Source organism: Saimiri boliviensis, chromosome 1, assembly GCF_048565385.1.
Source record: "Saimiri boliviensis isolate mSaiBol1 chromosome 1, mSaiBol1.pri, whole genome shotgun sequence".
In the NCBI taxonomy this organism is placed as follows: Eukaryota; Metazoa; Chordata; class Mammalia; order Primates; family Cebidae; genus Saimiri; species Saimiri boliviensis.
Genome location: NC_133449.1, coordinates 233,832,894 through 233,845,719, shown reverse-complemented (window position 1 = coordinate 233,845,719; position 12,826 = coordinate 233,832,894). Strand labels below are relative to the sequence as shown.

Here is a 12,826-nt window from a genome sequence, read left to right as displayed (position 1 = left end):
CTTCTGTTCACAAGCTATCCATATTTTTTTCCCCCGCTTTTTTTTTTGCCACCTCAAACACTCTATTGAAACTACGCTCTGACTTTAGGTGGGGTCCTGTGTTCTACTGGTCAGTTGAGCGAATAAGCTAGAGCCTAGCTTATTAGTAGAGCTTGCAGACTAATACAAGCAGTGTCATGGTAGTTATATAATCCAAATTCAAAGGAAAAGGACGTACAATAGAACTGAAGAACAGTTGGGGAGGTTGACATAATTAAGTTCAGAAGTTGGGACCCCGAAGTAGGTTTTAGCTATTGACTAAGAGGAGGAGAGCAAGCAAGCATTTCCTTTGAAGGTAAGCATGGATTGCCGAGTGACACAATAAATCTACCTGGCTGTGACGATTTATCTATATAGAGGACCAAGGAGAGTCAGGCTAGTAAGACAGATGGGGAAAGGCCAAACTGCTTCAAGATGTCTTTGATGTGAGTCTGAAATCAAGGAGTATGGACTCATTCTTGGAGATAAGGGCACTGTTGAAACATATTTAGCAAGAGGCATGATGTACTATAGTGTCATCGAGCAAATGGGCTCACTGCCCAGTATACACAGAAGCCAATAACTGGCACTGGCTTGAGAGAAAAGAAAGGTTTTATTGCAAAATTGGCCATCAAGACAGACAGGAGTTGGGCACAAATTTATCTCCAAAATTTGGGGTATGGGATACATTTTACAGATCAGAGGGCAAAGGGAAAGGACTCTGGAATGTTGGCTTGGCAAGGTGAGCCTGGCGGGCTTCAAATTTGACCACTTACAGTATGTTGAGGAAGACATGGTCCCCAGATCTTCTAGGCAAACGGACCCCTTGCTTCTGAGAGTCCTGGTCTTCTTGGTTCTGAGGGCAGGAATTGTTTTGGGTGTTGTTAGACGTAAAATCTTTTTCTATTGTGCATACTTGGGCTATATGAGTGCAGTTTTTGGCCGTTATACCTAAAAGGTAACTTGACATTTTGTTATCAACAGAATAGGTCCAGTTTGGGCTGGTCCTGCAGTTACAAATGGATAGTTTGATAGTGGCAGGCGGAAGTGAGTATCAGGAGAAAGTAAAGGCAAATAAAACACTTAGGAGAGTCTCATTTCTACACTGATTCTACAGCTCTGAACACTTATTTAGCTAATATTTTGTAAATATTAGAGTGACTACTGGGCAGCTAGTTTGAGAAACAACCATTTCCACTTCTTGAGTTTGAAAAACTATCAGCTCTCCTAGTCCTCTCTTACTGGTTATGTCCTGGAGGTAGACTAAACCGTAGATAAGCCAAGTAACTTACAGTTCTGCTCAAAGCCCCCAAATGTCTGCAATTTGTCATTATTCTTGTATCTTGCTCATCTTCCTATCTCTACCATTCCAGACTCAGCACCTAGCACGTATTTGTAGTTGCCTTGGTGTTTCTTTGTATTTACATAGCACTTTCAAGTTTTTAAAGCACGAAAATACATGATCTTGCTCTTCCCCAAAGAATCCTGTGATGTAGCCATAGTAGGTGGCTTTGTATTATTTTATAGAAGATTACAATAGACTTAAGACACATTAAAATGATTTGCCCAAGATCAAAGCTGTTCAAGTGAGAGAGCCAGAGAACCTTTGGTCTTCTGGCTTCTAAGTCTCATTCTTCCTCAGTAAGTGGAAAACATGGTACCCAGGAACTTGGAAATTTACTTAGAAATAACAATAACAACAAAAACCTACCAGATGCTAGGAATGAAGTCAGTCACAGGCTAAAAATTGTAGTTTTAAATTAAAATGAATACCATTAAGGTAGTGCTATCAATCTACACAGAGGTTGTTAAAACACAGCAACAACCCTTTTTCTATCTACCTTCTGAGACCCGAGAATCAAGAATTAAAAGACTTTTGTACATCTCAAACGTGACTAAGTCTATTGTTCAATGTACCTCATTCAAATGCTTCTGATCTCAAAGCCTATTTCCTTTTTTCTTTGAAACAGTCTTGCACTGTCGCCCAGGCTGGAGTTCAATGGTGCGTTCGCAGCTCACTGTAACCTCTGCCTACCAGGTTCAAGTGATTCTTCTGATTCAGCCTCTCAAGTAGCTGGGATTACAGGCAACTGCCACCACACCATTCATTTTTGTATTTAGTAGAGATGGGGTTTCACCATGTTGGCCAGGCTGGTCTTGAACTCCTGACCTTGTGATCCACCCACCTCAGCTTCCCAAAATGCTGGGATTACAGGCGTGAGCCACCATGCCCAGCCCAGTCTATTTCCTTTAACTTTGGATACATTTCTTAAAAGCTTGGCTATATGCTGCTCATTGCTGTATCTCCAATCCTTCATGGCATATAGTAGGTGTTCAATAAATACTTGCTCTGGGAACTGTTTCAGGGTGCTGGGGAATTACCGATATCCAAATTGCTAAAGTGTTTTGGACACTGATTACACCTTGATTTAGCTGCTGCACACAGATCCCCCGCTGCTGGACCCAGTTACCATTTAAGCCTCACAACCCTAACAACATTAATACAGAAAAGAACCACAGTAAACGGAGTTGGAGTGAATCCAAAGCTTGCTTTATTTCCTCAGTGGTCCTTCTGTGGCAGGTAGCCAACAAAACAGTGATAGTTACATTGTAGCTCATCCTTGGGTTGAAATTCTGGGATAAAATCCTTGGACTTGTTTGTAGTGGTGTTTTATGACTCAGTTCCCCGTTTCTTCCTCTGAGCTGGAGGACAGGAAAAGTTCAAGCACCAACTGGTGATCAAATTTCATCTTTACTGACCTCCCTTCTGTATCTGGTGGGTTTTATAAGACACTTTGTTACAAAAGACCCTTGACTTCTGATGGGGTTACATACTGATAAGCCCCCACTGTAAGCTGAAAATAAGTTAAAATAATGCACTTCAACAGAAGCCCCTTGATTTATGATCTGGCTATGTACTGATCAGCCCACTCAAGTTGAAAATATCGTAAGTTGAAACTTTTTTTTTTTTTTTTTTGAGATGGAGTCTTGCTCTGTCGCCCAGGCTGGAGGCAGTGGCATGATCTCAGCTCATTGCAGCTTCTGCCTCCTAGGTTCGAAAGCAATTCGCCTGCCTCAGGCTCCCAAGAAGCTGGGATTACAAGTGCACGCCACCACGCCCAATTTGTATTTTTAGTACAGACGGGGTTTCACCATGTTGGACAGGCTGGTCTCCAGCTCCTGACCTCAAGTGATCCACCCACCTCAGCCTTCCAAAGTGCTGGAATTACAGGTGTGAGCCACTGCCCCCGGCTGAAAATGTACATTTGACTCACAGTATTTTCCATTTATGACTGGTTTATCGGAACATAGTGCCACGCTAAATTGGAGGTACTGAATTTGTAGTGCTTTGCATAAAGTCGAAGGATCATAAATCAAACTATCATTAAGGGACTATCTGTATTTGGAATTGTATGAAGCCAATATTGAAGTGTGAGAATAAGACCCACACACCAAAACTGCTAGTCTTCAAGCATGTTGGCTCTTTCTAGTCCATCAAACACTATTCTAGATACTAGACATAGGCATTAAAAAGTAGTCTAATGGGAAAAAATCAAACAGGAGTTAATCAGTAGGTTTGGAAGCCCAACCTCTTCCCTCATCTGTAAAACAGGTGGTACCAACCACCACCACTATCAACTCCCAGGAATGTTGAGTGGGGAGGAGTCTGAAAAAGCAGTCATAGTGCCTGATACACAAAGAACAGAGATACCATCATACAACACCTCATCACCCATAGAGCCTGCGTGACAGGAAAATCCCAGTTCAGCATCTTCTAATAACTTCAGGGATCTTAAAAGATTTGTTCTAGTACTAACCTCACAGAATTCTATGGAGAGAATGAAGAGGCCAGATAAAGTAGCTTCACTTGTATTTGTGCAAGGCTATTCAAAGTATACAGATGCGGAAGGTTCATAGAAAATGTGTTTTAATAGGTAGACGATGTAAATGATAGTATGAACTCTGTTGTAACCAAGTTCAAATAATGGCAAGAAAATCTGGAAGATCTTATAAAAGCAACCCCACTTGAAATTGCCAGTTAGAACTACAGCTTATTTGTGGTTATATTCCAAAGTCAAGCCTAAAACAAAAACTGCAGTTAAAACTGTCCTAGAAAATTCCTCTAGGAATGAGGACCACATATTTATCTGTGAACAAATTCAACACAAGTCAGATTTTCCCTCCAGCATCCCACCAGATTAAGCAGTTGGCTTTTGTTTGCAGATCATATTGTTTGGACGGCATGTATCTTTGAACACTAGGAAAGAAATATGCTCAGTGACTTTAAATAAGAATCCACTGATTCAGTGAACTGCACGCCCATGCTTCCCATTTCAATCCCTGAGTGCAACAAGTGGAGCTGAGATTATTTAAACGAGATTTAAATAAATGAGATTATTTATTTATGGTTAAGTGCATACAGCTCAATTACAAAATCAGTATGTATCATTCACCAGTATGGTGCTTCCATTTATTGACACCCAAGTGAATATGGCTTCATTTTCTAGCAATCTTTTAAAACTTTTGGACACGATCCACAGTAAGAAATTCATTGTAAAATATAACCCACTACACACATATGTGTATAATACATATGACAAAAAGATATACAAAGTATGTATTACATGCCATGTACTTGATGTATTCCATCCTATTATATTTTGTTAAAAAAAAACTGGGCCAGGCATGGTGGCTCATGCCTGTAATCCCAGCACTTTGGCAGGCCAGGCGGGTGGATCACCTGAGGTCAGGAGTTCGAGACCAGCCTGGCCAAGATGGGCAAAACTCCATCTCTACTAAAAATATAAAAATTAGCTGGGCGTAGTGCTTCGTTTCTGTAATCCCAGGCACTCAGGAGGCTGAGGCACGAGAATTGCTTGAACTTGGGAGGCAGAGGTTGCAGTGAACTGAGATCATGCCACTACACTCCAGCCTGGGTGACAGAGCAAGACTCTTAAAAAAAAAAAAAAAAAAAAAAAAAGGCTGCAACTCAGTAGTTTTCTTGATCCCTAACTGGGTTACAGGAAGAACACTGAATTTCAAGCTCTTAACTACTCAAGAGTAGGGCAACATCTCAGGGTTAAGGAAAACAAACCAAGCAAGCACATTTTTCCATAATATTTTAATACTTTTCCACTTTAAATACTGGTTTTAATTTTGTGATTGTAACATGGAAGATCCAACTTTATTATGTTTAAAAAACATCATCAGGATCATAAAGCTATTATAGAAGTTACTCTACACACTCCCAAGGTACTTTAAAATGATTATGTTTTGAGTCTGTAGATGAACCATGACAAAATCCAAATACATCGTCTATACAACTCAGACTAAATACTGGTGAAAAGTGTTTAATTGGACAAATAACTGATAAGCTTAAAGATAACCAGCACAATTTCACAAGAGAACCAGCTTAGCCCAACTAAAGATTTCTTAATAGCAAGTGACACTGATGTTGTACTAGGTGTACAAATTAGTTGATGAAACTGAAGAAAGAGAAAACCCATTCCTCCTTTTCCATACTTTGCCTTCTTATACCTCCCTTGCAGATATAACTTCCCCTTGGTTTAGCTGCTCCTGTGGCAATATCAAACCAAGTACTGCAGTGATCATGCTCCACCTCAAAACCAGGAGTCCTGGATTGCAACAGAAACACTGTGCTCTCTTGTTCTGTACAGTGGGCAGTCAGGGACAAAACCCCACATCACCAATGTATTTCAAGTTTCTAACATAGCACAAAAGAGTAACTGAGTAGAAAAGAGTCAACGGTAGTTTTTTCTTTTCGTTTTGGGGAAGACAAAAATCTGCAGATGAGAAAACATGAATATTCAATACGTAGGAAATAGCTTAGTAATCCTAGAGGGTCTGAATGTTGTCCAGAAGGCCAGTACCTCTTCAAATTCTGACCTCTTTTGTACTCTTTCCATATTCCCCAATTTATTTCTCAATCTGATTGGGTTGGATTAACTCTAGTGAAGTACAAGTGCGGTTATCTAAAGGTAAAATGTATCTTTTCTTCTTTTAATACAAATATTTTAGTGTAATCATTTTATGTACAGAATCAGTTGCAAAAGTGTATCATCACATTTAGTCCAAATGCAACTAATGATAATTAGATTTAGATATTGCTTTGTAAACTTTACATACTTCTGTAAAATAAAGCTATCCAATTTAGTTATGAAAGAGTTAACTGTCTGTGTTCATGATAGTTACCAGAAATGGCAAACAGAGAAACATTTATAGTGAGCATATAGAATTTTTTTGAAGATTCTAATCAGCGGCTATGGTGAATAAATCTTCCCTCCCTAGCCCTCCCATTCTCCCATTCCAACCCCATACCCCACAGCTGATTGTAAAATAAAATACACATTTGAGGTATAAACTTTTCTTTTTTAAACATCACAATATAAAATGTTAACTGGTGATGTAGTAAACCAATATGATAATTTGTCTTATTTGCCTTACTAGCATTACCACCATATAGGCACTTTTCCACATAGTCAAATTATGAACAGCATTTTTCTATAAGGCATATTCCATGCACATCATTTACAGAAAGGTAAATTAAAAAATAGAAAAGATTATGGAGCGTGAAATCTGCGTGCATGTAATGTAAGCGTATGTTTTATATGTATTTTTCTCTCTGTACAGAATAATAAATATCACTACATCTGATGCAAGTAATTCACTTCCAGGATTGTGCATATTAAGCGATCAGACTAATCCCATCATTAAATTATTATCTTGCACTTATCATTAAGACTCCATTACCATGTATGTGATATATACAGGACATGTTCTATGTGACACGACTTTCTGCTTTACAAAATGGGTCTGATTTCTGTGTTTTTACAGAGATAACAAGTCAGCAAAGCATCTACAAAATGCCTCTGATTTGTATAAATACACTGGTGTGTAAACACAGTGAAGATTTTGAAGTGGGCAGTCATTTCAACTTCAGTGAGTACTATTCCTTGCCTCAACTCCATGCTTCAACATTGTTTACAGGACTTAAACTGAAAAACGTATTTTACATTTTAAGTTCTCATAGCAACAAAGAAGAGCATTTCAGTTTGAATCATGTGGAATCCTTACTGCTCTGCTGAAGTTTCTGATCAAGAGGCAAAGAGAAGCACTGCTCACCTTTTCTATGTATACTTTGCAACGTATCTTTTAAACTGACCCAAACTGGAACATATATACCCGTTACCGAATACCAGAAGTACTGAATTAAATGTCAAACTCAGTCTGATTTGCTTTGAGTAATACCATATACTATCTTAGAAATTTCAAGAAAACATAAGCTTATTTTATCTTGACCATTTTCCAGAAAGTAGTCTATACCAACAAGATTTGTACAGATGTTTCTGTTTGGAGACAGGCAGAACCAATTTAGGGCTTACCAAACTGTGTAACAAACTGAAAAAATCTCTAGCACACAGTACACAACTCAAAAATATATTAGAAATATAAAGATATCTGGGGGAAGAAATAAAGCTTTTCACTTTCTCCATCAGAACCAAGGGAGGTTCTTCATGAGAGTAAGACGATAGAAAAGGCAAAATCATAGGTTATTGACAGCCCTCAGTTATTAAGAGACATGTGATAACGAATATAGAAATCAGCAGCAATGGATTCTATGATTATACAAAGCAAAAAAAGTCAAAAAATTCTGGACACAGATTTGACTGTAGGCCTGAGAAAAGAACCTCATCCAGATATTTGGTGCACCGAAAGCACATGCCCCATGTGCGTTCAACTTTTGTGCTTTTCTTCTGTGCACAAATCCTGATACAACAGAGGATCTTAGGCCGGACCATAGTAAATTAAAAATTCTGAAAAAGTATCCAAAAATTAAAGCATCAATTCCTAGTTGTGATTCAAAGTTGATTTTTTTCTCTTCTAGGAGCAAGCAAATAAAAATATAGCCATATACATGTAGTCTTACATGTATTTATAGTTATATGCTGAGCGAGGAAATCTAGCAGGAGATAGCTAGTGTTAGATGTTCAGCTTTGCTATTGCAATTTTTTTGTCATTTTTGTACACAAGGCCAAGGTCTTGGGCCACAGACAAGGCTATAGATCCTATGTTCCAGCTTAGAGCATTCAGGTTTTTTTCTTTTTTTCTCCAACATGGAATGTCACACAGCCTTGCTTCAGTCACTGAAGGGGGAAAAAAAAGACAAGTAAAAAACTCAGTAGTATGTTACTAACAGCTGCAAGACTACCAGAACAGAGTTCTCCCACCCTCCATATTCACAGAATGCATAGAATCTCTATTAAAATTTATCATTATGAATGCAAAACTATTAACCTTACAAATTTAAACTTACTCCATTAGCAAGGAATTGAAGGTATATTTAATCTTTCAAAAGTTAGAAAAAATTAAACAGTAGAATAGTCCTCTCTACGTTCCGGGCCTCCAAGACGACAAAGAAAATAAGAAACAATGGTTATGCCAGAAAGGGCTGTGGCCATGTGCAGCTGCTGCACAAGTTGGCTGCACAAGATCTGTGCCTGATGTGTGCCCAAGGACAAAGCCATTAAGAAATCTGTCATTCGAAACATAGTGAAGGATGCAGTAGTCAGGGACATTTCTGAAGTGAGCATCACTGATGCCTATGTGCTTCCCAAGCCGTATGTGAAGCTACATTACTGCATGAGTTGTGCAATTCACAGCAAAGTACTCAGGAATTGATCTCACAAAACTCACAAGGACTGAACACTTACACCCGGATTCAGACCTGCAGGTGCTGCCCCAGGACACCCACCAAAACCTAGGTAACGAGCTGAGGTCTTAAAGACTAAAGACAAACTATTCTCTGGAGAAAAACAAAACGAACATTGTACTTAATACTGCATGCTGAGTGTATCTGTGCCACACAGAGTGGGAATTTTGTGTGTGTGTGTTAAATCAAGTGTGAAGTGACACAAAGTATTTTCACGGGGAAGAAAGCTTATTCACGTAAATTAAACCTTAATTGTTTGTAGTTACAACCTTGGCCTCATAATTTGCATAGCTGGGTGAAATAAGGGGGTTTAGGCATCTGGGGGAAAAAAGGGCAATATAGTCAAGCAGAGGGAATCAATGAAAGGTCTCTGGATTTTTACCCTACAACATGGCATTTCTTTCCTCTTTAGCCTGCAATAACAATTATGCCATATAATACTATTTAAAAAGAATTTAAAAAATGTATTCAAGCTATCAGAGAGAGGCCCGCCAGAAAACAAACATGCTCAGACCTCTTTGTCAAAAGAGTTTAAAAGTTTTTACTGGCTTGGCTACATGGCTCACATCTGTAATTCCAGCTACTCAGGAGGCTGGGGCAGAATAGCTTGAACCCAGGAGATGGAGGTTGCAGTGAGTTGAGATCGTGCCACTGCACTCAAGCCTGGGTGACAGAGCAAGACTCTGACTTAAAAAAAAAAAAAAAAAAGCCAGATCTGAGGTTGGGCCAATGAATTTTTTCAGTACAGCTTTGCACACATATATATGTATTCACAAACAATCGACCTCTCTTCCCCAGAGATGATTTTTTTTTTTTTTTTTTTTTTTTTTTGAGACGGAGTTTCGCTCTTGTTACCCAGGCTGGAGTGCAATGGCGCGATCTCGGCTCACCACAACCTCCGCCTCCTGGGTTCAAGCAATTCTCCTGCCTCAGCCTCCTGAGTAGCTGGGATTACAGGCACGCACCACCATGCCCAGCTAATTTTTTGTATTTTTTTAGTAGAGACGGGGTTTCACCATGTTGACCAGGATGGTCTCGATCTCTTGACCTCGTGATCCACCCGCCTCGGCCTTCCAAAGTGCTGGGATTACAGGCGTGAGCCACCGCACCTGGCCATGATTTTTTTAAAAAAAGATTTCAAGCTCCTCCCTCCTAGGTCCACAAATGAAAAACTGCGTATCTGTGCACATACAGATGGACGCACACATACAGAGTCAATAAAACACTGCTCGAAATCCAACAGGACGCTGCTCGAAATCCAACAGGATATTAGCAGCAAACACTATCTACCATGTACCTTTAAAATGTTTGAAAAAGTTATTCTTCTCAAATATAATCAAGAGCATGTTTTACAACTGCATTCTGGTTTCTCTTGCTTTAATACAAAGTTGCATTTTCTGTCTTGCTTAGTTGAATATCCAAGCCCCTCTCGTAAGGAGGTCATCATAAAGCATCAAGCGAAATGCTCTTTCAGTGAGGTCATGGTGAAGAAGAGAGAAGACAGATAGAGTGAAACCATATCTGGTCTTGGATAGAGTGGAACAGCACCACTTTAAACACCTAGAGGCCATGACAAGAGACACAGCTAAGCAGGGTGACAAGCTTGTTGCTGTCACATGTCATCAGTTTTCTGGTTTATTTGATAAATATGGCACAGACTCAGAATCAGTAAGAAGTATGTATCCAGGTCTAGCTATAACAATTCTAAAGTACAAGATAGTATAAAAATTGTCAGCACACTTAATGCAATATACTTGTGCCTGAAGAAAGAATCCCTAAAGAGTCAGGCTATATTTCAAAACACCAATCATTCAGGTAAGTAAGACTGGAACCTGTTTAATATATTTAAATGCCCTTTTTTCCTGGGAAAAAGCTAAATATCTAAAACATCAATGCAATGTCCCCTATGTTAGTATCAGACAACAAATTTAGCCTTCACGTTTTAAAGAAAGACATACTGTAAACATCATCAGAAATCAGACTTGTTTAAAATTATTTCATTATATAATTATTATTTTTAGCTAAAGAGAAGGACTCAAGAATATACATTTCTCAGCCAATTATATAACATTCAGTGTAGGTGAGAACGAGAGAATATTCGTATTGCTTTCCATTTGTGTATCATAATGGGCAATATCTACTAATGTTTTAAATGTTAACATAAAATAGAATTGATAGAAACAGTATTATACAAAGGATTCTCAATGGACCGAAGCAGGCTTAAACTCAGTCTTAAGAGGAATACAATTAAAACTACACTGAGAGGGGCCGGGCGTGGTGGCTCACGCCTATAATCCCAGCACTTTGGGAGGCCGAGGTGGGTGGATCACAAGGTCAAGAGATCGAGACCATCCTGGTCAACATGGTGAAACCCCGTCTCTACTAAAAATACAAAAAAAATTAGCTGGGCATGGTGGTGTGTGCCTGTAATCCCAGCTACTCAGGAGGTTGAGGCAGGAGAATTGCTTGAACCCAGGAGGCAGAGGTTGCGGTGAGCTGAGATCGCGCCATTGCACTCCAGCCTGCGCAACAAGAGCGAAACTCCGTCTCAAAAAAAAAAAAAAAAAACAACTACACTGAGAGGGTATTTTTCACTTAATGAGTTGGCAAAATTGTAAAGTTTTGTTTTACAGATTATATGAAAAACCATGAGAAATAGCCAGTCCAATCCATTATTGCTGTTGAGATGGTCAATTAATATAACCTCTATGAAAAGCAATATCTAAATTATAAATGCACATACCCCTAGCAGGGCCAGTAGTACCACATCTATTAATTTTTCCCACATATAAACTTGCAAGTACAAAATGACATATGGATATGACACTGTTCTAGCAAAAACTCGAAACTGTAATATTCACCAAGGTAGAACTGATTAAATAAATTATGTACATCTATACAATAGGATACTGTATAACCATCAAAATGAGGAAGCTCCTTACAAATATGTGAGACCTTCAAGATAAAATGAATGCAAATATAAGATGACGAACAGTATTTACAGTATGCTGCTGCCTCTTTAACAACAACAAAAAGTGTATGTGTGTAGAAAATACACTTGAATTTGTTCACTCAAGCGTTAAAAACTTCCTGGAAGAAACTAGTTAATAGTGTATGTAATGGTGAATGCAGGACGGGGTAAATTTTGTTGTATAACTTTTTCATACTTTTGACTTTTTTTATTTTAAAGAGACATTACCTCTGTTGTCCAGGCTGGAGTGCAGCTATGTAATCACAGCTCATTGTAGCCTCAAACTCCTGGACAAAGCAATCTTTCTGCTTCAGCCTCCCAAGTTACTAAGAGTACAGTTGCATGCCACCACACCTAATTTTTTTTTTTTTTTTTATGACAAGATGGAATCTTGCTATGTTACACAGGCTAGACTCGAACTCCTGGCCTGAAGCCAGCCATTCTCCTACTTCAGTCTCCCAAAGTATTGGGATTACAGGTGTGAGCCACAGTGCCTGGCCATTTTGGCCTTTTAATCATGTTAATGTATCACTTATTTTAAAAAGTTAAAGATTCCAGGCTGGGCATGGTGGCTCACGCCTGTAATCCCAGCACTTTGGGAGGCCCAGGCAGGCAGGTCACCTGAGGTCAGGCATTTGAGACCAGGCTGGCCAACATGGTGAAACCCATCTCTACTAAAAGTACAAAAATTAGCTGGGAGTGGTGGCAGGCGTCTGTAATCCCAGCTACTCAGGAGGCTGAGGTAGGAGAATCACTTGAATCCGGGAGGTGGAGGTTGCAGTGAGCCCAAATTGGGCTACTGTACTCCAGCCTGGGCAAAAAGAGAGAAACTTCACCTCAAAGGAAAAAAAAAAAAAAAAAAAAAAGGAAAAGATTCAACCTCCTTGCATAAAGGTGTTTAGTGCTATACTGGTTGACAGCAAAAACATGGAACCGAGACATTAACATGGGACTCGTTAATAAATTCTGCAACATGCATATAACAGATGTTAAAAGAATGAGGTATTTTACACATCTCATGTCTTATAAAGAAAGATAGTCAAGATACATTGTTAAGTGAAAAAGCAGGCTATAAAACAAGTATTTTGTTATAACAGTAATCTCAA

General features: G+C 39.1%; 1 protein-coding gene across 3 annotated transcripts in view; it reads right to left on the bottom strand.

Moving 5' to 3' along the window:
- Window positions 1–5,122: 5,122 nt before the first annotated feature.
- The window catches only part of CERT1 (ceramide transporter 1), a 141,108-nt gene continuing 133,404 nt past the window's right edge, over window positions 5,123–12,826 (bottom strand). For all 3 annotated transcript variants that reach the window (XM_039468803.2, XM_010341099.2, XM_010341102.2), the window contains one exon: window positions 5,123–8,183. In XM_039468803.2, the coding sequence (XP_039324737.1) occupies window positions 8,020–8,183 (164 nt within the window). In that variant the 3' untranslated portion in view covers window positions 5,123–8,019. The remainder of the gene's footprint in view (window positions 8,184–12,826) is intronic.